The sequence below is a fragment of the Kogia breviceps genome, chromosome 12 (assembly GCF_026419965.1).
Source record: "Kogia breviceps isolate mKogBre1 chromosome 12, mKogBre1 haplotype 1, whole genome shotgun sequence".
Classification (NCBI taxonomy): Eukaryota; Metazoa; Chordata; class Mammalia; order Artiodactyla; family Physeteridae; genus Kogia; species Kogia breviceps.
The window spans coordinates 52853604-52869869 of record NC_081321.1 but is presented as its reverse complement, the minus strand read 5'-3'; the positions used below and the strand labels follow the sequence as shown (position 1 = coordinate 52869869).

The 16266-nt window shown below is 35.7% G+C and overlaps 1 protein-coding gene across 2 annotated transcripts in view; it reads right to left on the bottom strand.

The window, feature by feature from the left end:
* Window positions 1-2175: 2175 nt before the first annotated feature.
* LEMD3 (LEM domain containing 3) overlaps window positions 2176-16266 on the bottom strand; it is a 68118-nt gene continuing 54027 nt past the window's right edge. For both annotated transcript variants that reach the window (XM_059080338.2, XM_067009690.1), the window contains 7 exons: window positions 15222-15323; window positions 15011-15113; window positions 13941-14119; window positions 7429-7510; window positions 4759-4864; window positions 4574-4652; window positions 2176-4354 (listed from right to left, as the gene is read on the bottom strand). In XM_059080338.2, coding sequence (XP_058936321.1) covers window positions 4191-4354; window positions 4574-4652; window positions 4759-4864; window positions 7429-7510; window positions 13941-14119; window positions 15011-15113; window positions 15222-15323 — 815 coding nt within the window. In that variant the 3' untranslated portion in view covers window positions 2176-4190. The remainder of the gene's footprint in view (window positions 4355-4573; window positions 4653-4758; window positions 4865-7428; window positions 7511-13940; window positions 14120-15010; window positions 15114-15221; window positions 15324-16266) is intronic.

Here is a 16266-nt window from a genome sequence, read left to right as displayed (position 1 = left end):
CTACTGGCATTAAAGTCCAAGGATCAACAAAATGAGTCTACCCTGCTGCCCCTGGTAGAGGTTCTTGGGTACAGAAATCTACCATCAGGATGTATTCCTAGTAATAAAGTTTCCCAGTGGGGCTTAAAGGCAGTAGCTAGTTATGATCACTAGACCAGTAGAATGAGCATTATGGACATTCAGTTTCTCTAAAGCACAACTTCTGGTTTTTAATTTTCAGTTAAGTACCTGTTCTTGAGCATCCTTTCCAAAAGAGTGGCTGCCAAAATTCTGCTTGATTTAGCATCTTTTGTTGAGTCATCTGGAAGAAGTGACTTGCCGAGATAAGTCTAGGAAAAAAGGGTGAAGAAGCCATGTAGATGACCTATAGTAATGTAATGTCACTAGGAGCAGGGAATGAGAATTGCAATGTCCATCTTATTAAAGGAAATGTTCTGGGCACATATCAAGACACTGTTCACTTGGAAATCACAACTTGTCATCCACACAAGGAAAATATAACAAAGTGCAATATCAGGCTTCAATATTCACAAGATATTCAGGTTTCTACCGACCAATGAGCATGAAAATGGATTTTATAATAACTCAGGTTCCAACACATTAATTTTTATGAGCTCATCACAAGAACAGAAGCTTCCCTGAGAGCTCACAAGAACAGAGACTTACCATTGTACCTATACTAATTAAGAAGTGTCTGATAAATTTTACCTCATCTGCCCTGATGTCTTCCCAATCTATTAAGATGCATAAGCTACGTCTCTAATCTCCCAGAATTTTTTAAAATTAATTATGTATTTTTGGGTCTACGCTGCTGCCCGCAGGCTTTTCCTCTAATTGCAGCAAGTGGGGACTACTCTTTGTTGCAGTGCGCAGGCTTCTCATTGCGGTGGTTTCTCTTGTTGCGGAGCAGGGCTCTAGGCACGCGGGCTTCAGTTGTTGTGGCACACAGGCTCTAGAGCACAGGCTCAGGAGTTGTGGCACACGGGCTTAGCTGCTCCACGGCATGTGGGATCTTCCCAGACCAGGGCTTGAACCTGTGCCTCCTGCATTAGCAGGTGGATTCCTAACCACTGCGCCACCAGGGAAGCCCTAATCTCCCAGCATTTATTCTGCTTTCTTCTCTCACTATATTTTCCACACTATCTTTTAACTTAGCTGCCCTAGGTTCTCTAGATTGTGACCATCTTGAAGACTGTGCCATGTCTTTTTCATCTTTGCATTCCTAATATGTAAGTGTCTGACATTTGTTAACAACCAATAAAAGTCTACCAACTAAGTCAAGTCTTCTTTTTAGTTGATTAAACCATTGAAAAATCTAAACCAATGCTACTCAAAGTAGCTAGCCCATAAACTATTTTTTTATGATAAAGAGTTTGAGCCAGAACGTGTAAAAGAATGGCTTCCTTTGAGAAAGTCTTGCTATGAAAAAATGTCTAGCTGGGACTTCCCTGGTGGCACAGTGGTTAAGAAGCCACCTGCCAATGCAAGGGACACGGGTTCGATCCCTGGCCCGGAAAGATCTCACATGCCACGGAGCAACAAAGCCCATGTACCACAACTACTGAGCCTGTGCTCTAGGGCCCACGAGCCACAAATACTGAAGCCCACATGCCCTAGAGCCTGTGCGCTGCAACTACTGAGCCCACACACTGCAACTACTGAAGCATGCACACTCTAGGGCCCATGTGCTGCAACTACTGAGCCCAGGTGCTACAATTACTGAAGCCCACCTGCCTAGAGCCCATGCTCCGCAACAAGAGAAGACACTGCAATGAGAAGCCTGTGCACCACTACGAAGAGTAGCCCCCGCTTGCCACAACTAGAAAAAGCCTACATGCGGCAACAAATACCCAACACAGCCCAAAAAAAAAAAAAAAAAAGAGTCTAGCTAAACTAAGTAGTGCTTTAGTGATACATCTGATTTATATTCTTGCCCCACTTTAAGCCAAACACTTGAAAGTTAGACAAAGACATTTTCATAAAGAAAAGATGCTGAGGAATGGATGGTTAAAATTAACTTCAGGGTCTTTCTTCATCCATTTTTATAAGCATACATATATTTACAGGTACCAAAAAAGATTAAAAATAAAGGCATCTATTTTCACTGGTTAAAAATATAAAATAAAATAAAATAAAGACACAGGGCACTTAAAAAATTTTTTTTAAGCCAAGACGCATTAAAAAAAAACCTAATAAATTTTTAATTAGAATTTTTTCCTTTTTTTAAACAGGACAAGTAACAGATTACATCAAACTTCAGAACTTCTCAAATATCTAGTTATTATACACATTCCCATCTGTCTTGCAGGGAGGGATCTTGGTCGGCTTAACAGTTTCAGGTAAAATAAGCTGCATAAAAGTATATATTACAATAATCAATGTACAATGTTTACATGGAATATGTTTTAGAAGCAAGAAAAAGATGCATCTGCATCAAAAGGCGACTTCTTAAAATGCCACAATTATTTTTTACATTCACTCTTGTAACAGGTCACAAGATGGGGTCACTAAGCACAGATAAATCACTGTGATGCACATAAAATACAGAAAGATTGGTTATTTTATATATTATATATATATTTTCACACTTCAGCATCTGAGACATAAACTGAGAATTTAAAATTTATTCTCTTCAGATAACAAATCATTTTTTATTCTTCATAAACATGGTGCCCACAAAAGCACATAGGTAAGGCACAATAGGGTTTTCTGTTACAGAACAGTGTGCATCATGTTTACTTAACCAGAAAACGTGCATTAACTGTGCAAGTTCATGCTGCAAACCCAACACATATACAATTAAAAAAAAAAAAAAGAAAACTGAGCTTTAAACAAAATCAAAATTGGTACAATTCCAGCTGTTTCACATATTCATTTGGACTGACAATGACATATCAACAGGTTATTTTTAAAAAGCCAATTGTTACATTACAAGTAAACTTTGCTCCATAACTATTTTAATCTGAAATCATAAACAGTAATAAGGTAACTTCACTGAAACAAAGTAAATACTGAGGCACAAAGCAACCATCACTCCTGCATTTACTATACTGCAAACTTTCATGACCCAAAATTGCAAATATAATTTCTCAAATACACATTTTGCTGCAACAATGTGCCCTGCTTTAAACTTGACATACAACAGGGAAGCTAACATCTCATTAAATTATAAATAGATTGGGAAAATGACTTAATCCCAATGGTACTATGTCATAGCCCTAGTATTTATAATAAATACAGCTTTTCACAAAATACTTTTCCAATATCTGCCAATTGCTTTTTTATTGCTCACATAAATTTGAATCCATTACAACTGGTATCGGAACTTTCACACAATATCATACTCAGACATTTTTATATAAAACCTATAAAAGATATTTTAAACTTTTATCTAATACTTCCAGGTGTTTGGCTGTTTGATCTATATGATAGTACAGCCATATGTATATATGTGTGTGTATATATACACATATACACATACATATATATATACATACACACATATATACATACATATATATACACATTAGATTATGAATAAAATAGGAAGCTTATTTTACTGCTTTAATGCAGACATCCTCACAAGACTACTTTCGCCATCACCAGCATTTATACATATATACAAAAGCCAGTTTAAGTACATGTACATCCACTTATATGTAACCACTAAACCCAAACTGATTTTCCCATATTCCAGCTATAGCAAATGAATCTCTTACAAGCAATAGAAACCTAAGATTAAATTGGGAAATTAACAGTTTTACCACATTAGCCTGTAAGGAACTATGTAGGTGACTGTATACAAAAATTCACAACATTAGTTTACAGGAAATTATGGAAATACAAGAAGCCTTTTCACCATGCTTTTGTGTGGTTATCCAAACACTTCTTGGTGCAAAAATAACAACCACCACATCTGAAAATGCTTAATAAGGTCAATGTTCCTCATGCAAAACTTTAAGTGCATTGGCTTAACTGAGCTCCAAAAACTGAATGAAACAATTATTCTATCTACTCAGCATTGCTGCTTCACTGCTAAGTCCCTTTGGAACCTTAAGATTTCTGGAACGTTCAAACAGATCTGTACTCAATAAAAATATTACATACAAAAAGCATTTAAAAAGGGAGACGAAGCCAAACAGGAATTTTCCTATTGTAAAGAACAGTCCTAGGAGTGGAAGAAAGTCTTTTCAGGAACCTCCTTGAGAATTGGCTAGGCCAGTCCGAAGACGAAGATGAGACATAGAGTTCATATGTTTATTTGATGGCTTCAAGGGAGTGTTGCAAGTAAGAGCTTGGGGAAAGCGATGGTGATATCTATCTAGTCGTAAATATTTTACTGTAACCAATTTCCCTGTTGTAAGATAAAAATAATATTTTAGATCTGTATGAATGTGCTTAGTAGAAAACAAACTGTGGTAAAAGATATATGAACACAAAACACAAATAAAATAATCTAAAATTATTACTCTAAAAATGCTAACCTAAGATTCTTTAATTTAAAATCTGGTATAGTTTAACAGTAAACCATAATTTATCTTTTCAAAATGTTTGTCATACTCAAATTTCTTACCATCAAACCAAGAGCCATGCAATGCCTTAAAAGCTTTCCCAGCATATTCTGGAGACAGACATTTAACATATACACAACCCTGTGATATTTTTTAAAAAAATAAAAAGGGAAGAAAGAAAATAAATAGTCTTAGTTTAGTAGCAACAAATCCCAAACGTAGAATTCAATAGTAAAAGTTACTTTACCTCACGTGAATTTTTGTCTACTGCAATGTGAACAATGCCATCATTATCACTGCATTTTTCTAAAATTGCTTCTTGAATTGCCAAATGCCACTGATCCCCTATTTCCCTAAAAAATTAATGAAAACAAAAATCAACAGCCATCATCAAAAAGTCTACAAATAATAAATGCTGAAGAGGGTGTGAAGGAAAAGGAACTCTCCTACACTGTTGGTGAGAATGTAAATTGGTACAGTCACTATAGAGAACAGTATGGAGGTTCCTTAAAAACTAAAAATAGAGTTACCACATAAACCTGCAATCCCATTCCTGGGCATATATCAGGAGAAAACCATAATTCAACAAGATACATGCACCCCAATATTCATAGCAGCACTATTAATAGCCAAGACATGGAAGCAACCTAAATGTCCATCAACAGATGAATGGATAAAGATGTTGTATATATACATAAATGGAATATTACTCAGCCATAAAAAAAGAATGAAATAATGCCATTTGCAGCAACATGGATGGACCTAGAGATAATCATACTAAGTGAAGTAAACCAGAGAAAGACAAATATCATATGATATTGCTTATATGTGGAATCTAAAAAAATGATACAAATGAACTTATTTACAAACAGAAAGAGACTCACAGACAAAGAAAACAGTTATGGTTACCAAAGGGGAAAAAGGGGGAGGGATAAATTAGGATTTGGGTATTAATTTACACACACTATATACTTATATACATTATTTTATATATATAATGTATATATAAAATAAATATAAAATAGATGTAAAATAGATAAACAACAAGGATCTATTGCATAGCACAGGGAACTACATTCAATATTTTGTAATGACCTATAAGGGAAAAGAATCTGAAAAGGAATATATATATATATATACATATATACATACACACATATATATGTATAATTGGATCACAGTGCTATATACCTGAAACTAACATGATATTGTAAATCAACTATACTTCAATAAAAAGAAATTTTTTTAAAGAATGAGCAAAAGAAAAAAACCCACAAAAGATCTGTTGTACAACCTAAATATATAAAACTTTTACTTTTCAATCATACCTCAATACAGCTGGGGGAAAAAAGAACAAAAAATCAACAGCTATATTCCTACTCAGAAGAAGTCTTTTGTTTTTTACAATATATATACCCAACTAGAATGGGGACAGTTTAAAAACCATATAGTTAAAATTAATAGTATATAAATGCTTGTTACTAACAGTAGGTAGATTAAAACATAATTAGCATTCAGAAGTCCCAGACCTGCTCTCACTTTCCAGTCTAAGAATGCACACGCTGAGGCACTGAAGGATCAGCCTACTATAGCAGAATAAATGTGCTGTCATTTTTACATTTAAAATCCTACATACTTAAAGTCATTTCTCTTTTCTATCTAGACAAATGTTAATGAGCACTTTAATGAGTTACAGTAAACTTGTAAAAGTAAAGTATTATTTTTTAATGACATTTTCAAATTCCTAAACTTAAGGAAAATTCTTAGTATATAGTGTATTCTGAGCTTCTTTTTTTCCAAAATAATAGAAGCGTGAATATAGAACAAACATTTTGTACAAATAAGTCACCTTACTATTATGAAAGAGTTCCCGTTACAGTAATGCACATTTGTTTTTCTTGTGAGATATAGATGGTGGGTCCAAGGAAAAGGCTGTTACACTTCAAATTGTAAATCTTCATCTCAGGTAATAAAATACTGGACTGGCATAGACTTCCTAGGCCCTAAGGTATGCGGTAAGATTCCAAATAGAGGGATCACCACACCGTTAATTGTTTCTACCTCTGCAAGATGGAGGGGATGTGTGTGCGTGTGTGTGTGTGTGTGTGTGTGTGTGTGTGTGTGTGTGTGTGTATACTGACAGTGCTTTGTCGCATTTACAATTTTGCTGTCACTTATTTGGAATCTTACCATATCAACTATTTCTTGAAATAAATGAGCTATCAGGTGGGACTTATGGGTATTTTATATGTAATACAATTTCTACTGTCAGCTTTTTTTAAAAAACAGAATTTGACTTGTCCTATCATTGGAGAGATAAGTAGTCACCTCTAGGAAGCAAGTTCTAAAGATTATTACAGCTTATATGTGAAATATTATGGCAATAACTTTTGACTGTGCTATTTTCTGGATGCATGTGTTGCTGTAATTACATAGACAGAAAAGTTTCTCAAACAGTAAATGGACAAGTCTTGTAGAGGGGAAGGTATGTACATTTTTGTAGAAAACTTTTTACGAGTAGGATTTGGAAATTTTAAAATAGCAGATATTTCCATCTATATTGCCTACTGAGGCAAAGAACGGTGGCAGACACGACTTATACATCTAATAAAGGGTACTGTTGTTTGTCATCCTATCTGTCATTAATTTGACTCAAGCATTTATCTGCTATGGGGATTCCCAGTGAAAGCAAAGATTTACAAAAGTTTTACAAATCATTATACATCTGTGTCATTTGGTGAAACCTTTGCTTGAAATTTAACAAAAAAGAAGAAATGAGAAAAACAACATTTCGGTAGTTAGAGATTGAGAAGTAAAAGATTTTTCAATTACCGGCATAGCATTATAAGAGTATCATGCATTTTTCAGCCAAATATTCCAAATAAAAATTACATGTACCTTTTGTCATAATACTTACATAACTGGATCAAACATATTTCGAATCTTTAGACATGGTGTCAAACTATTTGGTGGTGAATTTCTTCTATCTAAATGAAATGCTACAAAAAACAAATTAGTTTTACTATTTTCCATTGTTCCATTTTGTTGAAAAGTATTCAGCCATTCAGTTTATTCAAAAAATATTCACTGCATACTTTTATTATGAGCCAGACCCCTGGATCAATGTGAATAAGACAGACACAGTCATTGTTCTCACAGACTTTAGTTTAGTGGGGGAGACAGATGAAAAACAGTGTCACCCAAGAAATCATAATTGTGGTAAATCCTAAGAAAGAAGAGTACAGAAAGGTCTCAGTGTAACTTAAGCTAATCTGTGAATATCAAGTAACACTTCAAGGAGAAAGTATAATTTATGCTGGGACCTAAAGAATAAATACAATATAAATAGGCAGAGTAAAGAGAGGTGTAAAGGACATCTCAAGCAAAGGTGACGGCTTGTACAAAGCCCAAGGCAAGAAGGAACTTCGTATATTCGAATAACTAAAAGACAGTCACCGTGACTAATGTGAGGACAATAGAAAGATAAACCTGAAGAAGGGGATGTTGGATTATGGAGGACCATGTAGGCCACATTAAAGCACTGAGACATTACCATAAAAGCGATGGGAAGTCACTCAAATGTTTTAAGGAGAGGAAAAGTATGATGAGATCTCTTAAAATTATAAAATTTTTAAATAGTGTTATGTGGAGAATCAATTAGATGGAAGCAAAAGTGAATGCAAGGACACCAGTTAGGAGGTTATTATAGTTGTCTAAGAGGGAGATGATAGTAATGTGGATAAGACAGGCCAGCAATACAGATGGAAATAACTGGATAGAAAAAGGACATATTATGGAATAGATTTGACATGACTTGTTTAAAGACTGCACATGTGGGGGCTAAGGGAGAGATTAAGGATGACTCCCAGGTTTATGACAGAACCAAATGAGGAGGGGTAAGTATCATTAATTAGACAAGAACACTGGAGGAAAGGTCAGTTTGGAGAGAGAAGACATTAGGTTCATGCACATGTTGAATTTCCAGTGCTTCTTAGTAAAGAAGACAAGTATACATCTGGGTATAAAAATCTGAAAACAAGACAGAAGATTTAGTGCAAGATATAAATTTGAAAGTTACCAACATATATATAAAAAAATGAAGTTGCAGCATAAGATCATCTGGGAAGACAGGGAGAATGATGAAAGATGGCCTGGAAAAACCCCAACACCTAGAGGTCCAGGAAAATCTAGAAAAGAAGAATTAAGAAAGCGTAAGAGGTAGGATGAAAACCAGAAGAAAGTGGCAACCACAAAGCCAAAACAAGAAATTTCCAAGGCAGGCTCAATTGTTAATACTGTTCAGTAAAATAAGGACAGGAAAATGTCCACTGACTTTAGCAATATTGAAATCTAAGAGCTGTTTCCTTGAAATGATGGGGATGGAAAACAGATTGGAGTCAGCTGAAGAATAAATGGGAAGTGAAAAAGTACAGACAGTGAGTAAATTGTTTAATGCTATTTGGCTATAAATAGGTAGACAGCTATAGGACAATGTATAGTGCACCAGTGTGTTTTAAAGATGAGATTATAGTATGTTTAAGTGCTGATGAAAAGATCCAAGAGAGGCAGGGATTTAAAACACAGTAAGGGAAGAACACTTGAGAAGGCCAGAGGGAATGGGATCCAGAGGAATCCTCTGAAGAGAAGGGCTCGGATCTTTGTTAAGTGAGACAGCTCCTCAATTGCAAGAGGAGGTAAGGATGAGTGTAGATTTTGGTAATTCCATGAATTTGGTGGTGGAAATTTGAGGCAGGTACAATCTGATTGCTTCTATTTGAGTCATCAGCTGAGAATTAGAAGACAGAGAAGAAGGGCAAAAGGTTTGAAAAGAGGGGAAGAAATATAAAATTGTTATTGAGTAGAGTAGGTAAGTGAAGTGACTAGTAAAAAATGGTAAGAATAAGAAAGGCAGGTAGTACTGAAAACCTAATTGAGGTTGATTAGTTATAAAGGTACCAGTCTGCCAAGTTGCATGACTTTCTCCTGCTATGCTCAGCCATTTGCATATAGACAGGCACAGATAAACAGTTTCATCCTTGGTTGGAATATACCAGGGTAAGATGAAGGACAAGTGATGACTTAAGGGTACTAGCAAGAGAGTGATTGAAAAGATGGATCATGAAAACTAAGATGCACAGGAAAAGAAGTAAAGATAGGAGAAATGCTGAAGAACTGGAGAAAGTAGGTGCATTGAAGAATCAGATTCTGGAGTTCCCAAATACATAAAGCAGGAAAGTTGAAAGGATGAGTTTATGATAAAGACCAGAGCATATCAATTAAAGATTTCAGAACTGTCAGTGATAAGAAACATCTGGAGTATAAATGTCTGAACAGTGCCTGATATGGGGTGGAGGAATAGTTACTAGACAGGAAAAATCTTTGCCAAATCTCAGATCAAGAAGGTTTGTGAACATCTAGTACCTTCCGAACTTCTCTACCAGTGTACAGATTCTGTTCTTAGATGACCTTTTAGCTGCAAACAATCTGACTTCCTTGAAATTCCAATAACGGCCTGGGCCAGCAGGGGATGAACCAGAGAAAACAGAAGCATTCTTACCACCTTATCCTAGTCTAGACCCAAGTTTCCACAAAATAACATACCTGGGAGAAACTATCCCTGGCCAACTCTAGTCAGAAAGTAGTCCAAAAGATCAAGATATAAGCTTTATCTCCCTAACTAAACCCTAATTACCATGGCCATGCAAAGATACAGTAGTTATTGAATGATACATTTCAAGTACCTCAGGAACTACCTTTGGGTCCTTCAAATGAATGTTGTTTATACCAAACACTACGTTTGTCAGAAGCATAAATAATTACATGGCTCCCCAGCAAACTGGTACTTTAAAATAACTTTAGGGACTTCCCTGGTGTCGCACTGGTTAAGAATCTGCCTGCCAGTGCAGGGGACACGGGTTAGAGCCCTGATCCAGGAAGATCCCACATACCGCGGAGCAACTAAGCCCGTGCACCACAACTACTGAGCCCGTGTGCCACAACTACTAAAGCCTGCACACCTAAAGCCTGTGCTCCGCAGCAAGAGAAGCCACCGCACTGAGAAGCCCGCGCACCGCAACAAGGAGTAGCCCCCCACTCGCCACAACTAGAGAAAGCCCACGCACAGCAACGAAGACCCAACTCAGCCAAAAATAAAATTAAAAATTTTAGCAAGAGGGAAGAGATATGGGAACATATGTATATGTATAACTGATTCACTTTGTTGTAAAGCAGAAATAACACACCATTGTAAAGCAATTATACCACAATAAAGATGTTAAAAAAATTTTTAATAAAAATAAATTAATTAAATAAAATACCTTTAGAGATACTAATGTTATATTATCACTGAATTTATATTTAACTACTTTTTAGAAATTTAACTAAAAATTCAATAAGGCTGATTATTTAACAATTACTAGGGAAAAGTATCATTAAATGACAACAGCTTGTAGTGGTAGTGAACTCAAAAGACTACTGTAATTACCAACCCTCCAGATATGTACCATTTATTTATTTGGCCATGCTGTGCAGCTATGGGATCTCAGTTCCCTGACCAGGGATTGAAATCCAGTGAAAGCTAGGAATCCTAACCACTAGGCTACCAGGGAACTCCCCAGACATGTAACTTTTAAACCACTGCATTTATAAGGGGAGAAACATTAAGCTTGTTAGTAAGTTAAACTATCTGTTCCCATAAAAAAACCATCAGAAGCCTCTAGTATACGCCCATTTTTATACAGTACATTTGTGTTCAGATATATTTAAATGAGAGCAAAACTTATTTTATGTATTAATCATTTGTTTGTTTGTTTGTTTGTTTGTTTTTTGGCGATACGCGGGCCTCTCACTGTTGTGGCCTCTCCCATTGCGGAGCACAGGCTCCGGACGCGCAGGCTCAGCGGCCATGGCTCACGGGCCCAGCCGCTCCGCGGCATGTGGGATCTTCCCGGACCGGGGCACGAACCCGTGTCCCCTGCATCGGCAGGCGGATTCTCAACCACTGCGCCACCAGGGAAGCCCTGTATTAATCATTTTAAAAAGCTAGGTCAGAGTCATTTAGTTACATTTAAATAGACTATACATTTAATAGCATAAAATGTAAGTAATAATAAAACTAAATTCTCTCTGTATTAGAGCTATATGTTCTTAAATGAGGCAAAACGATGCATAACTATCATTAAGAAAATTCCAACAACTTCTCATTATCAGCTTTTTGTAACAATTCTTCTTATGATGAAATTTTTAAAAGAGCTTTCTTGCTATAAATCTAAAGACTTCCATTTTATCACCACAACCATTCAAAAACTGAATTGGTATACTTCAAGTAAATAGTTACCAAGTGTTCTATCTCAGGATTTTCTGCCTTCAGGCTAAAATTATCTCAGCCATTACACCCTTTTTTCTATTTGCTAAGTAGCAGGTGTTTTACTTTACTCTCAATTCCCTTCTAGGTCCAGGAACCCCTAATCACTGTAACTGTTTATCAAAGACTGTCAAGAAAAGAGAGATTAAATTTACAATTCTTTACATGGCGCATTTAGAAATATGCAAATTAAGGTAGCTCAGTACTTGGCATATAGTTTCCAAACATTTAATACACTGAAACCTGGATAAAACACTTAATTCATAAAAAGTAGCTGGAGGGCTTCCCTGGTGGCACAGTGGTTGAAGATCCGCCTGCCAACGCAGGGGACACGGGTTCGAGCCCTGATCCGGGAAGATCCCACATGCCACAGAGCAACTAAGCCCGTGCACCACAGCTACTGGGCCTGCTCTCTAGAGCCCGTGAGCCACAACTATTGAGCCCATGTGCTACAACTACTGAAACCCACACACCTAGAGCCCCTGCTCCGCAACAAGAGAAGCCACTGCGATGAGAAGCCCGTGCATCACAATGAAGAGTAGCCCCCTCTTGACACAACTACAGAAAGCCCGCATGCAGCAATGAAGACCCAACACAGCCGAAAATAAATGAATGAATAAATAAATTAATTAAAAAAATAAAACTTCTAAAAAATATGTTTTAAAAAAGTAGCTGGAGATTTTTAAAATATTGTATTAATTCAGGTTGAGTTTTACCTACTACTATAACTGACCTAAAGTTGTATTTTATCATTTTTGCACAGTCTTTTCCTAGCTAAAGATAATGATAAAGTGAAAATAATAGTCTGAGGTTTTAAATCCTAGAGATTTATAAAATGTCCAATTTAACACACTTAAATAAATCATACCACTACTAATTTTTAAGAACATGGATTATCTAGTTGAAAATTGCCTTTGGATTCATCTTGAAAATCTCACTTATTTTAAATATCTTGTTTTAAAATAAGATAACTATAACGATAAAAAAAATTCATATGAACAATAACAATGGCCTAGAACTTCAGATGCATACATGAGCACCAATAGTCAGCTCTATGATGAAATTAGGTTGAGACTCCACATGCATCATTATAAGGCACTAAGGTAATCAGATCTCACTGACAGCCTATGGTTTCATAGGACCCTTCCGCATGTACCCTAAAGCAAATAGTTTATGGTTTAGTGTCATTTTGGCAACATAAAAACTTTATTTTTATGCCACGATTATATAAACGATTACTCAAGCTCTCTGAAAGTGAAAATCAATTACAGAAAATCAGGAAGAGATTGGATTTTATTTTATTTCAATTTCAAAACAATTAACCTACCTTTCCCATATAGTCTATGTTTAGCAAGCATTGATAAATATGCTTTTTCTCCAACAAGATTAAAAGAAACTCAACTCATTACTAGTTCTGAAATACAAATTAAACTAGCCATGAGATTTCTTTTTGCAAATAACCATTAAGATACAAAAAATTCAAATGAGGTAACAGTTATCACTTTGGGTACGTAAGGCAACCAAACACCAAACCCTCTTATAAACTTATAAATACCTGTTTTTGCAACTATGCAAGCATTAAGAAAAATAGGGAACGATACCCACAAAAGCTACTTGGCATGGGATATACAGGTGGAAGACTCTTAATGAAAAAGAGAAAGGCAAGCAAAAATTGAAAAAAGAGCAGTTAAAAGTTATGATTCCACTTACACATGTTTTAAATACAAAACAAATTACATGTGTCTTATTTGCACAAAAAATCAGGGAAAAAGAATGCAGTTAGATCTTTAATATACTAAATTGCTTCGGTAAGTGAAAGAGGAAAAAAAATCAACGTAATGTATCTAGAATTCTATCACAGCAAAGACAAACCATGTTGTTTATATTAGCAAGTAGAAAAGTGGGAGGACATGTAAGAAGCTAACACTGATTCCTTCTATGGGATGGAACTGGAACGGAGCTCTGCCTTCATACATCTTTCAGTTGTACTATTTTACTTTAAACACATAAGACTTTTGCATTTGAAAAAATTACATTTATATATTTTTTTGTTTAAAAATACATACCTTGACCTTGCCACACTTTAGAAGGTATTACTAATATTTTGTCACAGGATGCAGAAGGCTGGATCCACCGCCAAACTAGAAAATCTGCACCACCTATTCTTCGTGTTTCCGTGCGAACTCTAGACTCATTAGCAGCAAGGAAGTCAACAGCTCTATCCCAGACTTTCTTCATTTTTCTCCTATCATTTGAAGGAAAATGACAACTTTACTATCATCTTGGCTTGTCATCTTTTTCAAATATTAGTCATTGAAGGTAGTGGTTACTCTTAACGCAGGCTGTTCTTATCACTGCTTATGGAGGAGTTTTTTCCAAAAAGATTTAGATGACTGAACCTCACCTCAGATCGACTATATTTGGAACAATGCACTGGTATTCCCCCACACCCTGCCCCGTCCAAAAGCTTCACCAGTGATTCTGATGTGTTGCTAGGGTAAGAATGTTGCTTTAGACTGTGACATCATCTTTTATTTTCAAGAAGTTATTGCTTAATTCTTTTATTTAAAAAGCTTCATTAACAACAAAAGGAAGTATTCTAAAACATTATTAATAAAACATCTCTGGCTACTCTGTCTCTGTTTCCTTATCAAGACAGAATTAAAGGAAATAAGGTAGAGACTGACAACAAAGAATCAAAAGTGTATATTTTGGGGCTTCCCTGGTGGCGCAGTGGTTGAGAGTCCGCCTGCCGATGCAGGGGACGCGGGTTCGTGCCCTGGTCTGGGAGGATCCCACATGCCGCGGAGCGGATAGGCCCATGAGCCATGGCCGCTGGGCCTGTGTGTCTGGAGCCTGTGCTCTGCAACGGGAGAGGCCACAACGGTGAGAGGCTCGCGTACCACACACACACACACAAAAAGTGTGTATTTTGAAATCCAGTTGTCTATTATGCCACTCAAAATCAGGAAGATAATAGATGAAAATTCAAAAAAGAGTTTAAAGTACAAAAATAAAGCCTGTACAATAAAACAGATCTAGTTGAGAAGGGTCACAACTCTCAGTGTAATTTTCATGACTGTAGAAGATACCAACATTCTGATTTACTTCAACTCATAATGTGTTGAACACACACCTGTCATGAGGCTGTATTAAGGAATTTCGCACATGGGGAATAGGCATGTAAGGCTGTAAATCTTTATTTTCCTGGCAAGCTTCATTATGACTTCGTAAAACATCTGAAAGTAAATCAAACAAATTTACAAATGAAGCAATCACTGGACATCATGTAGTTTATCACATAATGACTATTCTAGAAGTAGTTTAGATTTTTACGAATACTATACCTATAATCTTTACCACCATATCATACATCTGCCTTGTTTCTTCTTCCTCTTTTGTCCAGCGATATTTCATGTAACGCAGAACAACGCAAACCATCACTACACCTGCAATATTTATATATTGTGTTTTTAAAACTGTGGTCAATGGCATTCAATAATATTCACTGCAACTTGAAGTTATTTTGTCAGTTGTTAAATGTGGTATTAACAAAATAAAGCAAAAAAAAGCCATTTTGACAGTTTCTACAGTGACTATTTTAACTGACATAATGGGATAATGGAATAAGTCTTCAAGACAGTGGTCTGAATTAGCTACATGATCAAATTACATAGAAAAATTTAATATTAAACATTTCCCAGAGTGTCACTTAATATCTCCAGAAAAAACATTTCTTCATTACGCTGACAACTGAACATTTAAATTTTATTATTATTTTTAAAACAAAGTAACATAACTATGTTTCACAAACTTTTTTCTTTCAGCATTAAGCTACGAGAAAAGTGAGTCTTATGAGACTGTAAACAGACTACCTCTAACTTTAAGTAACCTGAATTATTTTTACAGGACTTGGGCAGAAAAAAGAAAAAAAATGAGTATCTCCTAAATTCCTATTAAGAATCAAAATAGTCACATAAAATCTAGGAATCTGAATAAAAATTTTAATTCATTTAATGGTATTTTTTAAATTAAAAGTAATTTTAATGAAACTAATTTCTAATATAGTATTTTAAAAATAAGCTTAATTTTTGTATCTTCCTGTTCTATTTCCTAAAGTAGATTTCTATCTATGCACTAAATTTGCTTTTTCTGTGACATTCGCATGACAAAGTTTGATTCCCACCTCTCCTCACAGCACTGTTTTCTAAGCCCTTAGATTGTTACGGACATTATAGAAACCCTCAATATTATTATACCTTACTGAAGACTTCTGGATGTGATTTATAATGACAACTATCACAGAAGTATATTCTCAATCCTCGCATTTGGTGAAATACAGACACAAAAATTCTAGACTACAATGTATCTGCTTCCTCATCCTCACAACTT